General features: G+C 32.6%; 2 protein-coding genes across 2 annotated transcripts; one reads left to right on the forward strand and one right to left on the reverse strand.

Moving 5' to 3' along the window:
• The first annotated feature begins 4,049 nt into the window (after positions 1-4,049).
• Positions 4,050-10,995, forward strand: LOC146935182 (cell number regulator 6-like). Its single transcript, XM_085750344.1, has 5 exons — positions 4,050-4,092; positions 4,197-4,300; positions 5,959-6,073; positions 6,498-6,766; positions 10,586-10,995. The coding sequence occupies exons 2-5, from the start codon at positions 4,199-4,201 to the stop codon at positions 10,811-10,813; spliced, it is 714 nt and encodes a 237-aa protein (XP_085606470.1). The 5' UTR covers positions 4,050-4,092; positions 4,197-4,198; the 3' UTR covers positions 10,814-10,995.
• Positions 10,996-11,331: 336 nt separating this feature from the next.
• LOC146935183 (uncharacterized) lies at positions 11,332-12,855 on the reverse strand. The gene has a single exon (XM_085750340.1). The coding sequence runs from the start codon at positions 12,444-12,446 to the stop codon at positions 11,691-11,693; it is 756 nt and encodes a 251-aa protein (XP_085606466.1). The 5' UTR covers positions 12,447-12,855; the 3' UTR covers positions 11,332-11,690.
• Between the last annotated feature and the right edge of the window lie 283 nt (positions 12,856-13,138).

Raw genomic sequence — 13,138 nt, forward strand, 5'->3', positions numbered from 1 at the left:
TTGTGAATTGTCATCGTTTTTTTTTTTTGTATTAGGGAAAACTGTATTTGGAATTTCACATTATGGTTTAGATTTTCGGGAAGATGGTCCTCAACAATATAGGTTTATGAGGATCAAGGAAGGGAAGCTTGATCTGCGTATTGATGTTTGTCCTACATTTGCATTCATACTTCTTGTCCATCATTTGGGTGGGAAAATAGTCTAATGGCCAATATTAATATTGATGGTGTAGAGAACAAATCATTAGATAGCTGGAAGAATATAGAACTGAAAAATGCTTTTAGTCCTAGCTCTCTTGAGATGGAAGTCAGGAATATTATTTGATTCATTTATATAACTGAAGCTACTGTGTTTGCTACCATGACAGTCAATGCTTGCAGCCTATATATTTTTCAGTTGTGACCTATGAAGCACGGATACCGGACATGACACAAACTCTGATACACAGACACTGTTAATAATTTGATAAAATCACATAATTCGGTATAATTATATGTGTCAATGTGTCGGTGTCGGACATGACGCGTTTCTGACACTGAAACACACCTAATCCGATGATTGTTTGTGCTTCATACGTTGTGATAAAGGAGATAGTCAAAGATTGCATATTTTGGGGTGGAGTTAGGTTTCTGTATCAAACTCTTGTAATCATTCTCATTTAGTAAATAATACACTCATTTTATACTATTATTTTCTGTCAAATATCTTAGGATGTGTGTCTTGTTTTCTTATCTAAAGTTCTATATACTTTGTTAAAGGATATTGAGCCTGATTTACTCAATATTTTGTACACCGTATGCAGATCATATCGAGAGAAATAAGAGCTAGAGATTGTAGAAATGTGAGTGTGTGCTTTGACATTTGTTAAATGTCCTTTTTTATTCCTGTTTTTGTGATTAGTTATTATGAATTATGATGACCCTTTTTGTTGTGGAGTTTTAGTTTGAGATTTACTAATGGAGTAAACATTAGTAGGGTCTACACATGGGTCAGGCCTGTTTGGTTTGGCTTCTGAGAAGCAATTCTAGCCCAAAATCAATTCTCTACAGTGCCAAAAGCAATTCTAGCCAAAAACAACGTGTTTGGTTCAGCTTTTCAGAATTGCTTTTATCCTCCAAAAGCAATTCTCCATGAAGCTACAAATCCTAGCTTCTAGCTTTTCTAGAATCAATTCTCCTTGAACAACGTGTATAGGTTTGTATATTTTATTATTACAACATGTTATTTTACTTTATTTCCCTTTATCAATTCTAATTCTTTATCAATTCTCCTTTAGCTATGTCTATTTTAGTAATTATACATTCAAAAGCAATTCTACATAATTGCATCCAAACATAAATCATTTTGTTTAATCAATTCTACATAATTGTATCCAAACATAAATCAATTCTCTCAGAATCAATTCTGTCAGAATTAATTCTATCAGAATCAATTCTCTCAGAATCAATTATATTCAAAGCTGAACCAAACGGGCAAGTGTCTAGAGATACATATATGTTTAGCCTTTGTAAAAAATAATGAATGAGTGATCCTATTTCTCACGATAGTGCACGATGATGGATCATGGGAGAAAGAAATTCTGTTTTAGAAACTTGTCTTGCTAGTTGGTATTTGATGTTTAATTAAAGTCCATGCCACTTTGTCTTCTTAAAATGTATTAATCCAAGACTTGTGTCTAAGATCTATATATAAGAGATTAACGTTTATGTCTGTCCATCTGTTTTTTTATTTCGTTAATGTGTATAAATTACGAACAATAATTTTTATGAAATTTTAATTAAAATTATTTTAATTTTGATTAAAATGATAGGTATAGATAATAAATATTTTACACTTCATATTGTAACAAACTATATATTTATTTTTTTCAATGATATAAACAATATAACAAATATAAATTCTTATAACAATATAACAAAAATAAATTCTTATATTCAAAATAATATTCTTATAGTCAAATTTGTTTAAGGGTATAATTGGAAGTGAAAGAGTCGGTCTAAAATCATGTATTTTTTTTTTATAGATAGTATAGATATACAAGCAAGTGAATAAAGTTCCTTAAAAAAAAAAGTGAATAAAGTAGCTTGTCATTTAGTACTACAAATGCCACCAAAATAACCGAACATAAGCAACATTTTTTTTTCTTCTTCAGAGGATGGATGCAATTAAAGAATGTGGATCTTTTATTATTCTTAATCATTGACCATACATGGAAGGATTTAGTTTGGCTGCTATTAAGAGTTTGGTTTTGTTAGTGTAATTTTGGCTTTTGAGATTTTCATGTGTATTGATATCATGTTTTTTTTAATGGCAAATATATATATATATATATATATATATATATATATATAAATAGATGAAGAAAGATAACTGTATAAAATGCACCAATAGAGCCGCCAACAAGGCGCTACCGAAAAATAAAACCCCAAGGAACAAAGCCTCGGAGAACAACCCTGAAGGGCCGCACCAAAAAGAAAACAACACCTAAGACGGAAAAAAAAAACACAATAAAACAACCACCACACAACAAAAACACCTGCTGGAACAGAAACAGAAAAAGAAAAACAAAGGGAAGTCCCATAATCTGGACAAAAGGTAGGAGACAGAAGCCCCCACCCAACCCCCCGCGCAAACCAAGGAATACCACCACCAAAACCCTACCGAAACCAACACAAGACGGGCTGCACCTCTCACTCATGAAAAGAGCAGGAACTAGCAGGACACTTAGCCATGAACCACTTCCATGCTAAGAGTTTTGCTCTATCCACCATAGGCTCCTTACAGAGAATGCCACCAGAGAAGATAAGATCATTCTGGAACGTCCAGATGGTCCAAATAAATGCCAAACAAGAACCAGACCTAACCTACCTCTCTTCCCCCGTACAAGGCCCGTAAAGGCCTGGAAACGTTGCGCAAGACCAAGGGGGTCACAAACTCCCAACCCAACCACCAAGAGACCCGATACCAAACCGGAAATATAGCAGGACAAGCAAGAAAGAGATGAGCCAAGTACTCAGACAACTCAGCACATAAGGCGTGGTATTGATATCATGTATTTGATTTTAAGAACGTGGATGGAACATGTCCCAACTCAGAGCCAATTTGACTGTACTCTCTTTATTTTAGCATTTTAATGAAACTTATTTTACCGTAAAAAAATTAAGAATACTATTTTATATCATTTTATATTTATTAGTTAGTTAACCGCTAATTATACTAAATAATTTAATTAAGTTATCAGCTATTGGTCATCAACTATAAGCTATCAAGTATCAACCATCAGCTATCATGTATCAACCACAACTAACTTGTCACATATTCGTTATTTTTACCAAACAAGTTTAATTAGTATGACCACTTACAATTATTTTACACATGTATCCAATGTGTATTGTCTCGTCAAGTTTTCAACACGTAATTTTTGTTTTAATAATGATAGAGAATATTAATTAAATTTTCACGAGTCATTTAACGTTGATGTGGTAGGTCAAAAATGTTTATGACATCAAACAAGATTACTTACTCACATTTTTCTTCTTATTGTTCTTAAACTTAGTCCGAATTTTACAAATAATTATTTCATCAACATTATTATAAGTCAAGTAACAGATTATTTTATTTCAAATCAAAACTAAATAATACACCTATGAACCTTATTTTTGAAAACGCTGAATTTGTAGAGATACCACCTAACATTAAACATCCACGTAAACACTTTGATGAAAATATGGTCATGGTGAAAAATTGAAAATATTTCATTACTTAAATGATTGATCATTTTATAAAAAAAAAATATATTAAAGAATTAACTTTTTTTTAGAGAATTAAAGAATTAACTTTTTTATTTACATTTACCTTAAAGTATTACAAATAACATCTGGTCTACATATTTTTATAGAAAAATTAAATTTTTTTCAAAAAGTTTTTTGATCCGATATATATTTTTCTTATAAATGAGCTTTGTCTTAATATCGTTCCTAGCACGCCATAAGCCACTTTGCGACGAAATTTCATTTTCAGATCTTTATATTTAATTTTGGTGACCCACTACACCGCAATCTACTCATTCATTTAGATTTTAGATCTATCTCCGTACGCTTCTCTTTGCGTCTTTTTTGCCACTGATATTTTTCTTTTTTTCTCAGCATAAAAGAAAGTAACTGTTCTCATTGTTGATTTGGTTTGTGTTGGATCAGAGATGGATGAACGAAGCCGTTACGTGAAATTGACTAAAGATCAGAAACCTGTTGAACAAGATATCCAGCCTGGTGAACTTAATCAGCCCATTCATGTTCCTCAGGTTTTCATCCTTCTTTAATTCTTTCTTGGGTTTTTGATTTTGAAGAATGTTTGGTTTTGTTTAGTGAATTTCACAGTCAATGTCTGTAACTTTTGAAAGTTGAAACACTGATACCAGACACCGGACACGACACTGACACATAAACACTAAACACGGATGATAATTTAAAAAATGAAAATAGTTGAATGTAACCATACGTGTTTGCGTTGTGCGTTGGGTTTTTGATTTTTCTCAATGTTATGTGTTGTTTAGTGAATTCACATTCAATGTATGTAACCTATGAAATACTGATAATTACATTACCACGCACGACACTGACACAGAGACACTGATACTAATTAAAAATAATGAAAATAGTTGAATGTAACTGTATGTGTCCGTGTTTATTGGTGTTTGACAATGACAAGTGTTGGACACTAAACACGTCTTGAATTTGAATCTAGAGGTGTAGAATTGATTCTGGTATGTTCGGTTGTTTTAGGTTAGAACTGATTTTGCCCCAAAAATTGATTCTATTGAAAGTTAGAAATTGTAGCTTCTGAGTCTAGAATTGATTTTTACACTCAAATTCACATTTACATGAATGCATCAAAACATAAATCACTTTACCTTAAAACTCAACTCTGATGATAACTTAAAAAGTTTAATACTGAGCATGGTGTAAAATAGTTTTGCATTGTTGTCCTATATAAAGCTATTAATCTGCCATGTCATATAATTGATTTCAAATTATCTTTGGGATTTGGCGTAAACAAGATGGTTATTGGATGCCAGTGTAAAACTAGTTTTTTACACTGTCGGTGCATCTTCTGTTTTCTTGAATTTAAAATTTTGGATGTAAACACATGTGTTGGTGTTGGACATGTCTTCAATTTGAAGTGTCGGTGTGGTGCATAGCATGTAACAATGTGTGGGGTCTTGTTTTTGATTCTCACAAAACACGTCATTGGAGTGGGTGAGTATGCCATAGACTGGAGATTAGTTTCATGGTCAGTCTAAGTCAAAACATGTGGGGGTATTTAGGGTTAGGGTTGTCAAAGGTTGACTTGGTTCGTTTTTTGGGAGAGAAAAAAATCCGAACCAATAAAAACTAATTGGTTTGGTTTGATTCGGTTTTTGCAATAATTTTTACGAAAAAGTGGAATCATGAAGTTATGGGCATAGTTTATTTATGCTTGATGTTGTACATTTCATTTGCCTTTGTTTGTGTGTGTTTGGAATCACTCATTTAGGACTTTTTTTTGGGTAATAACACTATTGTTCATTGATTGGTATAGTTTAACTCACTGGTTTTATGGTTTGGATGTCAATGAATTTAGTTTCTACTGTATGTATGAAGGATTGTTCTCTAAACCCGTGTTGGTATGAAACTGGCAGATGCAAGAAAGGGAAACCCAAATCCAGTGTCCACTCTGGATCTTGATAATATTTTATATGTTGTTTATTTAATACTTTCACATAATACCAATGTCAACGACTCTAATACCAATGTCAATATACATGTTTTTGTCTGAGATAAAAACGATTGTGACTTTATGACATTGCAACAGAAAGCAAAATGCAAATTTTGTAAAAGTGCGATTGTGCTTTTTTTGGGTGAGTTTTGATTTTTTTTCATTAGTAGCTGGGTATTTACTCATTTTAATAATGCTTTGCAGTTGGCAGTTCCGAAGTGCATGGAATGTGGACAGCCACTACCCGAAAGCTATGCACCTCCTGCTGATGAGCCTTGGATGACTGGGATCTTTGGATGTGCTGAAGATAGGGATAGTTGTAAGTTATTGCATGACTAAGCTGTCAAACTTTACTTGAATTAGGGTGTAATATATTATCTATATTGGACTGGTCGTTTGAGCCTTTGTACTGAAAGTGATCTAACTTTCTATGTTTCATTCGACCAGTAATCGTTACCGTCAAAAGCTCTTCATGCTTTATATGTAAAATCGGCGTTGTTAAATAGCAGCTACAGCATAGCGGACTTTTAACAAACCGCTGTTGTTCTGAGATATGCTATTTAGTTGAAAATGTTGTCAAATAGCAGTGCTATAGCGCTGTTGTGTACGGTTTTGAACAATTGTTGGACCGTGCCATACACGTCATAAAGGACTTATTTGTATGAATGTATTAGCCGTATCTTTTACTGTAATGACTAAGCAAGAAATCACTAGCTTTTGTTTCTGTTCCACCTTAATTGCAGGTTTGACAGGACTGTTTTGTCCCTGTGTTTTATTTGGCCGCAATGTAGAAAGCTTGAATGAAGACACTCCTTGGACTGGACCATGCATTTGTCATGCCATTTTTATTGAAGGTGGCATTGCTCTGGCAACAGCGACTGCACTCTTGAATGGTGTCATCGACCCAGGGACATCATTTCTAATTTTTGAGGGTTTATTTTTTACTTGGTGGATGTGTGGCATATACACTGGTCAGGTTCGACAAAACTTACAAAAGAATTATCACTTACAGGTATGTGTTGAATTTCTTCTTCACTTGTACTAGTAAACGTTGCTTCTGATTATTGTTGATGTGTAATATAAAATCCATTAGACGTTAAAATCAACGTCTCTTCTGTATGAATTTCTGTATATATTGTAATACAAGCATTTTTTGAACTTCTTATTTTGAAAATTTAACAAAGTGTGCATACTGGTCTAAAAACATGTTAAAACTTAAAATATCTGTTTAATGTATAATAATGTTTTCTGGAATAAAATTGTTTTAGTGCTTTTATCGAAAGTTTAAGAAAAGAAGCTTAGAAAAGTTCTTAAGAGAAGTATATAATAGAAGCACTGGTTTTCAAACCTTATAAGATATTATGATGTCCAGTTTATAAAATCTTAAGCTGCTTGCTGCTACTAAGAGCACAGTACAGAAACTTTAAAATAGTAGCCATATTCGTGTCGAGCATGTATTTATGTCAAACACTTCTTGGTCACTTCAAATACTACTGGTTGCATTTATAATTTTTTACTTCATTTTTTTAACTTTTATATATATAAAGACTATCACAATAATTAGACATGTAGAGAGGTTTGGACATGTAGAGAGAAGACCCGTAGATGCCGTTGTTAGAAGAGTAGATCAAATGGAGGAGAGTCAGGTTAAAAGAGGTAGAGAAAGACCTACGAAAACCATTAGAGAAACCATTAGAAAGGATTTAGAGGTCAATGAGTTGGATCCAACTATGGTTTTTGATAGAACACTATGGTGTCATTTGATCCATGTAGCCGACCCCACTTAGTGGGATAAGTCTTGGTTGTTGTTGTTGTTGTTGTTGTTGTTGTTGTATCACAATAATTAGACAGACAATATGGTATTTTTATTTTGTTTGCAATAACTGATCCGAACTTAAAATATCAGCAGTCTTTTTGGATTCAAGATTTCTGTTTAAATATTAATTTTATAAAAACAGATTTGTGTTTTCAATTAATATTTAATAGTATGTGCTGTATTATAATTGTTGTTTGTTGTTGTACTATAATTGTGATGTGTCGTGTAGTTTTTTAATTTTGACATATACTTGTTTTGAATGGCATTCGTGTCTCATGTCGTATTTGTGCTTTTAGGCTAAGAACCCCAAACACCGCCGGCTAGTTATTCTTTTAATACTCTGACTATAGATTACTTTTTTAGCATCTCGCTTTGCATGTTAGATGGCTGAGCTTTTAGAGATTCCTTTTAGTGATGGCCGAGCTTTTAGAGATTCCTTTTAGTGATATAGATAAGATGCTTAGGTGATTTGAGCATGCGTAGAAAAGGCCCACAGAAGCATCAGTAAGGAGGGAAAACCATATGAAGGATGGTCTAATTCCAATAGCTAGGGATCCGGAGAGACAGAAAAATTATAGGCCAAATTATTAAGGATTTGGATGTAAAGGTCGACTATATGAGTAGGGGATCCTCTCCATTTCTCAAAAGAAATGAAGGCCTGCGTCACTGTTGTTTTGGGTGCGTCTAAAAGCATAATTATGTCATGTTCTTGGAATGTGTGCCTTTATACACCTAATATTATAATGGCTAAAATATGGTTTTGATCCCTGCAAAATAGGTCAGTTTTAGTTTTAGTCCCTGCAAAAAAAATTTATAGCTTTTGGTCCCTGCAAAATAGGTCAGTTTTGGTTTTAGTCCCTGCAAAATTTTTTTATAGCTTTTGGTCCCTGCAAAAATAGGCCAGTTTTGGTTTTAGTCCTTGCAATTTTCTTTTTTATAGTTTTTGGTCCCTGCAAAAATATGTCAGTTTTGCTTTTAGTCCCTGCAAATCTTTTATAATTTTTTTTATACATTAAAAAATTCTGGAAAATTGAAAAATTAATAAAAAAATTCTGGAAAAATTAATAAAAAATTGAAAAAATATTAAAAAAAATCGGAAAATCGAAAAATTGAAAAAAATATTAAAATATTCTGGAAAAATGAAAAATCAATAAAAAAATTGAAAAAAAATATTAAAAAATTCTGGAAAATTGAAAAATTAATAAAATTGAAAAAAGGGAAAAAATTTAAAAAATCTGGAAAAATTAATAAAAATAAAAAATGATTAAAAAAATAAAATAATCTAATAAAATGAAAAAATTCTGGAAAATAAAAAATATTCTGATTAGTATATATGTCGAAATTTCGAAATTCTGGAAAAAATGTATTTTTCGAAATTTCGAAATTTTGATTAGTATATATGTCGAGCTTAGGTTTTTTCAGTGTATTTTTTCCCTTATTCTCGGTTTATAAATACCCAAAAGTTCCCGCTTTATAAATACACAAAAATTCCCGGAAAAAATACTAATGAAAATTTCGAAATTTCGAAAAATACATAAAAAACCTAAGCTCGGTTTATAAATACACATATTTTTTCCCTTATTCTCGGTTTATAAATACACAAAAATTCCCGGAAATTTTTTGAGAAATACTAATGAAAATTTCAAAAATTTCAAAATTTTTTCATTAAAATTTCATTTTTCCAGAATTTCATTTTTATTTTCGAAAATTTAAAATTTCATTAAAATTTATTTTCCAGAATTTTTATTTTCAGAATTTCATTAAAATTTTAAATTTTGAAAATTTCATTTTTCTAGAATTTTAATTTTTTTAGAAAATTTTCGAAATTTTATTTTTTCCAGATTTTTTAAATTTTTTCATTTTTATTAATTTTTCAATTTTCCAGAATTTTTTAATATTTTTTTCAATTTTTTTTTTTATTTTTTCAGATTTTTTATTGATTTTTCATTTTTCCAGAAGTTTTTAATATTTTTTTCAATTTTTTATTTTTCCAGAATTTTTTTAATTTTTTTATTAATTTTTCGATTTTCCAGAATTTTTTTAATTTTTTAATTTTTTTTAAAAAAAACTATAAAAAAAATTATAAAAGATTTGCAGGGACTAAAGGCAAAACTGACATATTTTTGCAGGGACCAAAAACTATTAAAAAAAATTGCAGGGACTAAAACCAAAACTGGCCTATTTTTGCAAGGACCAAAAGCTATAAAAAATTTTTGCAGGGACTAAAACCAAAACTGGCCTATTTTGCAGGGACCAAAACCATATTTTAGCCTATTATAATAATAGAGTTTCCCATTTCTTTGGAGATATGGAAAGGATCCTACTCCTACTGATCTCGACATTATTCATGACATGAAATTATAGCATTATGTTATCTATGTTTCACCACCGAGTGAGAAAAGACTTTGGCTGTTGTTGTATGGCTAAAATGCTAAGACATGTTTGCCTCACCTGAGCAAAAGCAAGAGGCATCGTTCTAAGAGGCTGACCCCATCTGGTGCCTTGCCTTATTGCCTTGGGCACGCCTTTTGGTGCCTTTGTCTACAGTGCATTGTTTTGCATATCACCTCACTCTTGTATAGTGTCCCCTAAAGTTGCGTCATTTAAACATTTGAAATATAATCCTTGTGTGAACAGGTCTATCTGTTCTTTGCTAGATGTTATTTTTCACAAAAGGAGAAGTGATTTAGGTTCTAATGATTAAAATTAGAAGAGCCAAACCAAAATTATAATAATACTTATTTCGTCAAAATTATAATAATACTTCTTTCGTTTATGGTAAATCAAAAGCAGATTTTCACATTCAAGGTGGTGGCCAAAGTTATTAATGGCTGCTTTAAAATTTCAGTGTCACGCGCATCATGTATATTCAAAGCATTTTACCTGTGTTTCCTAGTAACTTGTACTTGCATTGCATAATATTTTGATAATTATTTCCTCTAGCTTGTATGACACAGAACATAAAACCTTGTCTTTTCTTTACAACTGTCTTACTTAATCTTCTGATGATTCCAGAATTCGCCCGGTGATCCTTGTTGTGTTCACTGCTGCTTGCACTGGTGTGCCTTGTGTCAAGAACACAGGGAGATGAAGGGACGGCTCTCGGAAAGTATTTCCTCAGAAACCACCATTGTAAATCCTCCTCCGATTCAAGAAATGAAGTCTGCTGATGAAAAGGAGACTCCTGAATCCTCTTCTGCTAACAACAGTGACCATACTAATTTAGAAATGCAGGATATATAAAGTATTACCATTGGTAACATCCAAAAGAGTAACATGTATTTTGGAATTTTGCTTGGTAGAGAATTATTTTCTTATACCTTTTGGGATGAGTTCCCTGTGTTAGCTTGGACATGTAGATCACATATGGAGACAACACTTTTCTGCCTTCAAATGCCAAATTATACTGAATCATATTTTCAAAATTTCTATGATTTTTGGCCTTTTTTATCCGTTGTTTTATCCATCTTTTATTTTTATTATTTCTATTGAAGTGTATGTCAATTGTGCAGAATTTGAAGGTTTGTTACAAGCAGTTAATCAGTTCATTAAGTGCGTTAGATGTAGAACGGTTAATCATGAGTTAGTTAGCGATCTAGTTGACATAACATTTTCATCTGAGTTAATTTCTTTTGTGTAATCAGTGTTCTCTGTTCTATATTCTGATACCATTTTCTTGTGTGATGCTGTTAGGATATAGGATAAGTGTATTGTTGGTTAATGAGGTTGTTTTGGTTATCATGTATTGATAGGAACCCAAATTAAAGAGAATCAAAAGAAATAGTATTATTGATTGAAAAGAAAATATTACAGAAGATTATCCCTCTGTAATCCCAGAGCAAAAGCTCCTCAGAGAGGAGACATTTCTCTCTCTGCCCAAAACCAATAAGGTTCCTAATTGAACAATTTTGAATTCCCCTTCTGTTGTGGCCAAATGACCTTATTTATACAAACAAAGGGCATAAACTGCCTGTAATAAACTGCCTAACTGCTCCTAATCAACACAAATACTGCATATTATACAAAATGCTAGCTGCTCCTAAATAACTATATATTAAAATAACTGACTGCATCAGCAGTTACCCTATCAATACCACCGGATACCTAACATTACCGACTGCTAGAAAAACAGCCTTGTCCTCAAGGCTGAGTTAAAGAAACTAACTTGAATTCTTTTGCCCCCAGGATCCCATTGTTGGAACCTTGACAAGCCCCCTTCAAACAACCAAGCCACATACAAAGTTTTATATTTGCAACTCCTTTCTTTCAAATTCAAAGGGAATGGCTCCGGCGAAGGTTGTGGGTAGACCCCACCCTCTTGCTCTCTTTTTCTAACTGTCATGTAAGATTTTCTTCTTGCTTTCATTTCTTCATCTGTCCCTTTCTCGTTCAATACTCTTCCCCCAATTCTATTATCCTTGCGACTCTTCTTTGTTTGAATGTTCTTCATTTTAGCATCAACAACCTTTTCCGACGAAGGTGAAAATTCATTGACGTACCTTCCTTCTCCATCGTTGATGGTCTTCTCTAATACTGGTTCATCGTGTTTTTCTGTCATCTTCCACAGTTTTGGTTCTGATTCTTGATCATGATTTTGCACCATTTGTTTATCTGTTGAGTGCTCCATCTGTGCTCCAAATTCTCTAATCATGGCCATAGAAAATGACTTCCAGTCAGCATCTGGGTTCTCTTGGCACCAAGAATAAAACCACAACAACGCTTTTTCATCCTCCATACTCATGAAAGCCCACTGCAACTTATCACATGAGTGAATTTCATTATCTGCAAAGAACATCTCAGCCCTTGTGATCCATCCAGCAGGATCCGTCCCTGTAAATTGTGATAGTTTATACTTCAAAGTCCATATTCCATCCATCTCCGATAACACTAGTTTCCTTCTCGTATCCGGTAGGTCGGACCAATTGATAGGAACCCAAATTAAAGAGAATCAAAAGAAATAGTATTATTGATTGAAAAGAAAATATTACAGAAGACTATCCCTTTGTAATCCCAGAGCAAAAGCTCCTCAGAGAAGAGACATTTCTCTCTCTGCCCAAAACCAATAAGGTTCATAATTGAACAATTTTGAATTCCCCTTCTGTTGTGGCCAAATGACCTTATTTATACAAACAAAGGGCATAAACTGCCTGTAATAAACTGCCTAACTGCTCGTAATCAACACAAATACTGCATATTATACAAAATGCTAACTGCCCCTAAATAACTATATATTAAAATAACTGACTGCATCAGCAGTTACCCTATCAATACCACCGGATACCTAACATGTATAAGTAGAGGGATTTATGGTTAGGGGGATATGAATATCATTCAAATTTGTAAACATTGTGAATAGAGTAGTGGCTTGTAAAAGGAGAAACCCTTCGAGGAGAGTTTTCTCTCACATTCTTTTATATTTTAGTAAGTAAGAAGATTGATTTTCGACACAGTGATGGAATGGATAGTTATATCATATAACTAAGAGGGACAAAGTGGCTGGCTCAGAGTGTTATTGTTGTCACATAGGTTGCTCGAACTGATCACCTCAATAACTTGTTAGTGGTAGGA

The sequence above is a fragment of the Medicago sativa genome, chromosome 3 (assembly GCF_051527215.1).
Source record: "Medicago sativa cultivar Bolivia chromosome 3, Bolivia_mono, whole genome shotgun sequence".
In the NCBI taxonomy this organism is placed as follows: domain Eukaryota; kingdom Viridiplantae; phylum Streptophyta; class Magnoliopsida; order Fabales; family Fabaceae; genus Medicago; species Medicago sativa.

What these genes read in the sequence shown, in the direction of transcription:
- LOC146935183 (XM_085750340.1), bottom strand. Translation starts at nt 12,446, where the DNA reads ATGGATGGAATATGGACTTTGAAGTATAAACTATCACAATTTACAGGG.
- LOC146935182 (XM_085750344.1), top strand. Translation starts at nt 4,199, where the DNA reads ATGGATGAACGAAGCCGTTACGTGAAATTGACTAAAGATCAGAAACCT. An exon ending in TGCTGAAGATAGGGATAGTT is followed by an intron (nt 6,074 to 6,497) that starts GTAAGTTATTGC and finishes CCTTAATTGCAG; the next exon opens with GTTTGACAGGACTGTTTTGT. An exon ending in AAAAGAATTATCACTTACAG is followed by an intron (nt 6,767 to 10,585) that starts GTATGTGTTGAA and finishes TGATGATTCCAG; the next exon opens with AATTCGCCCGGTGATCCTTG.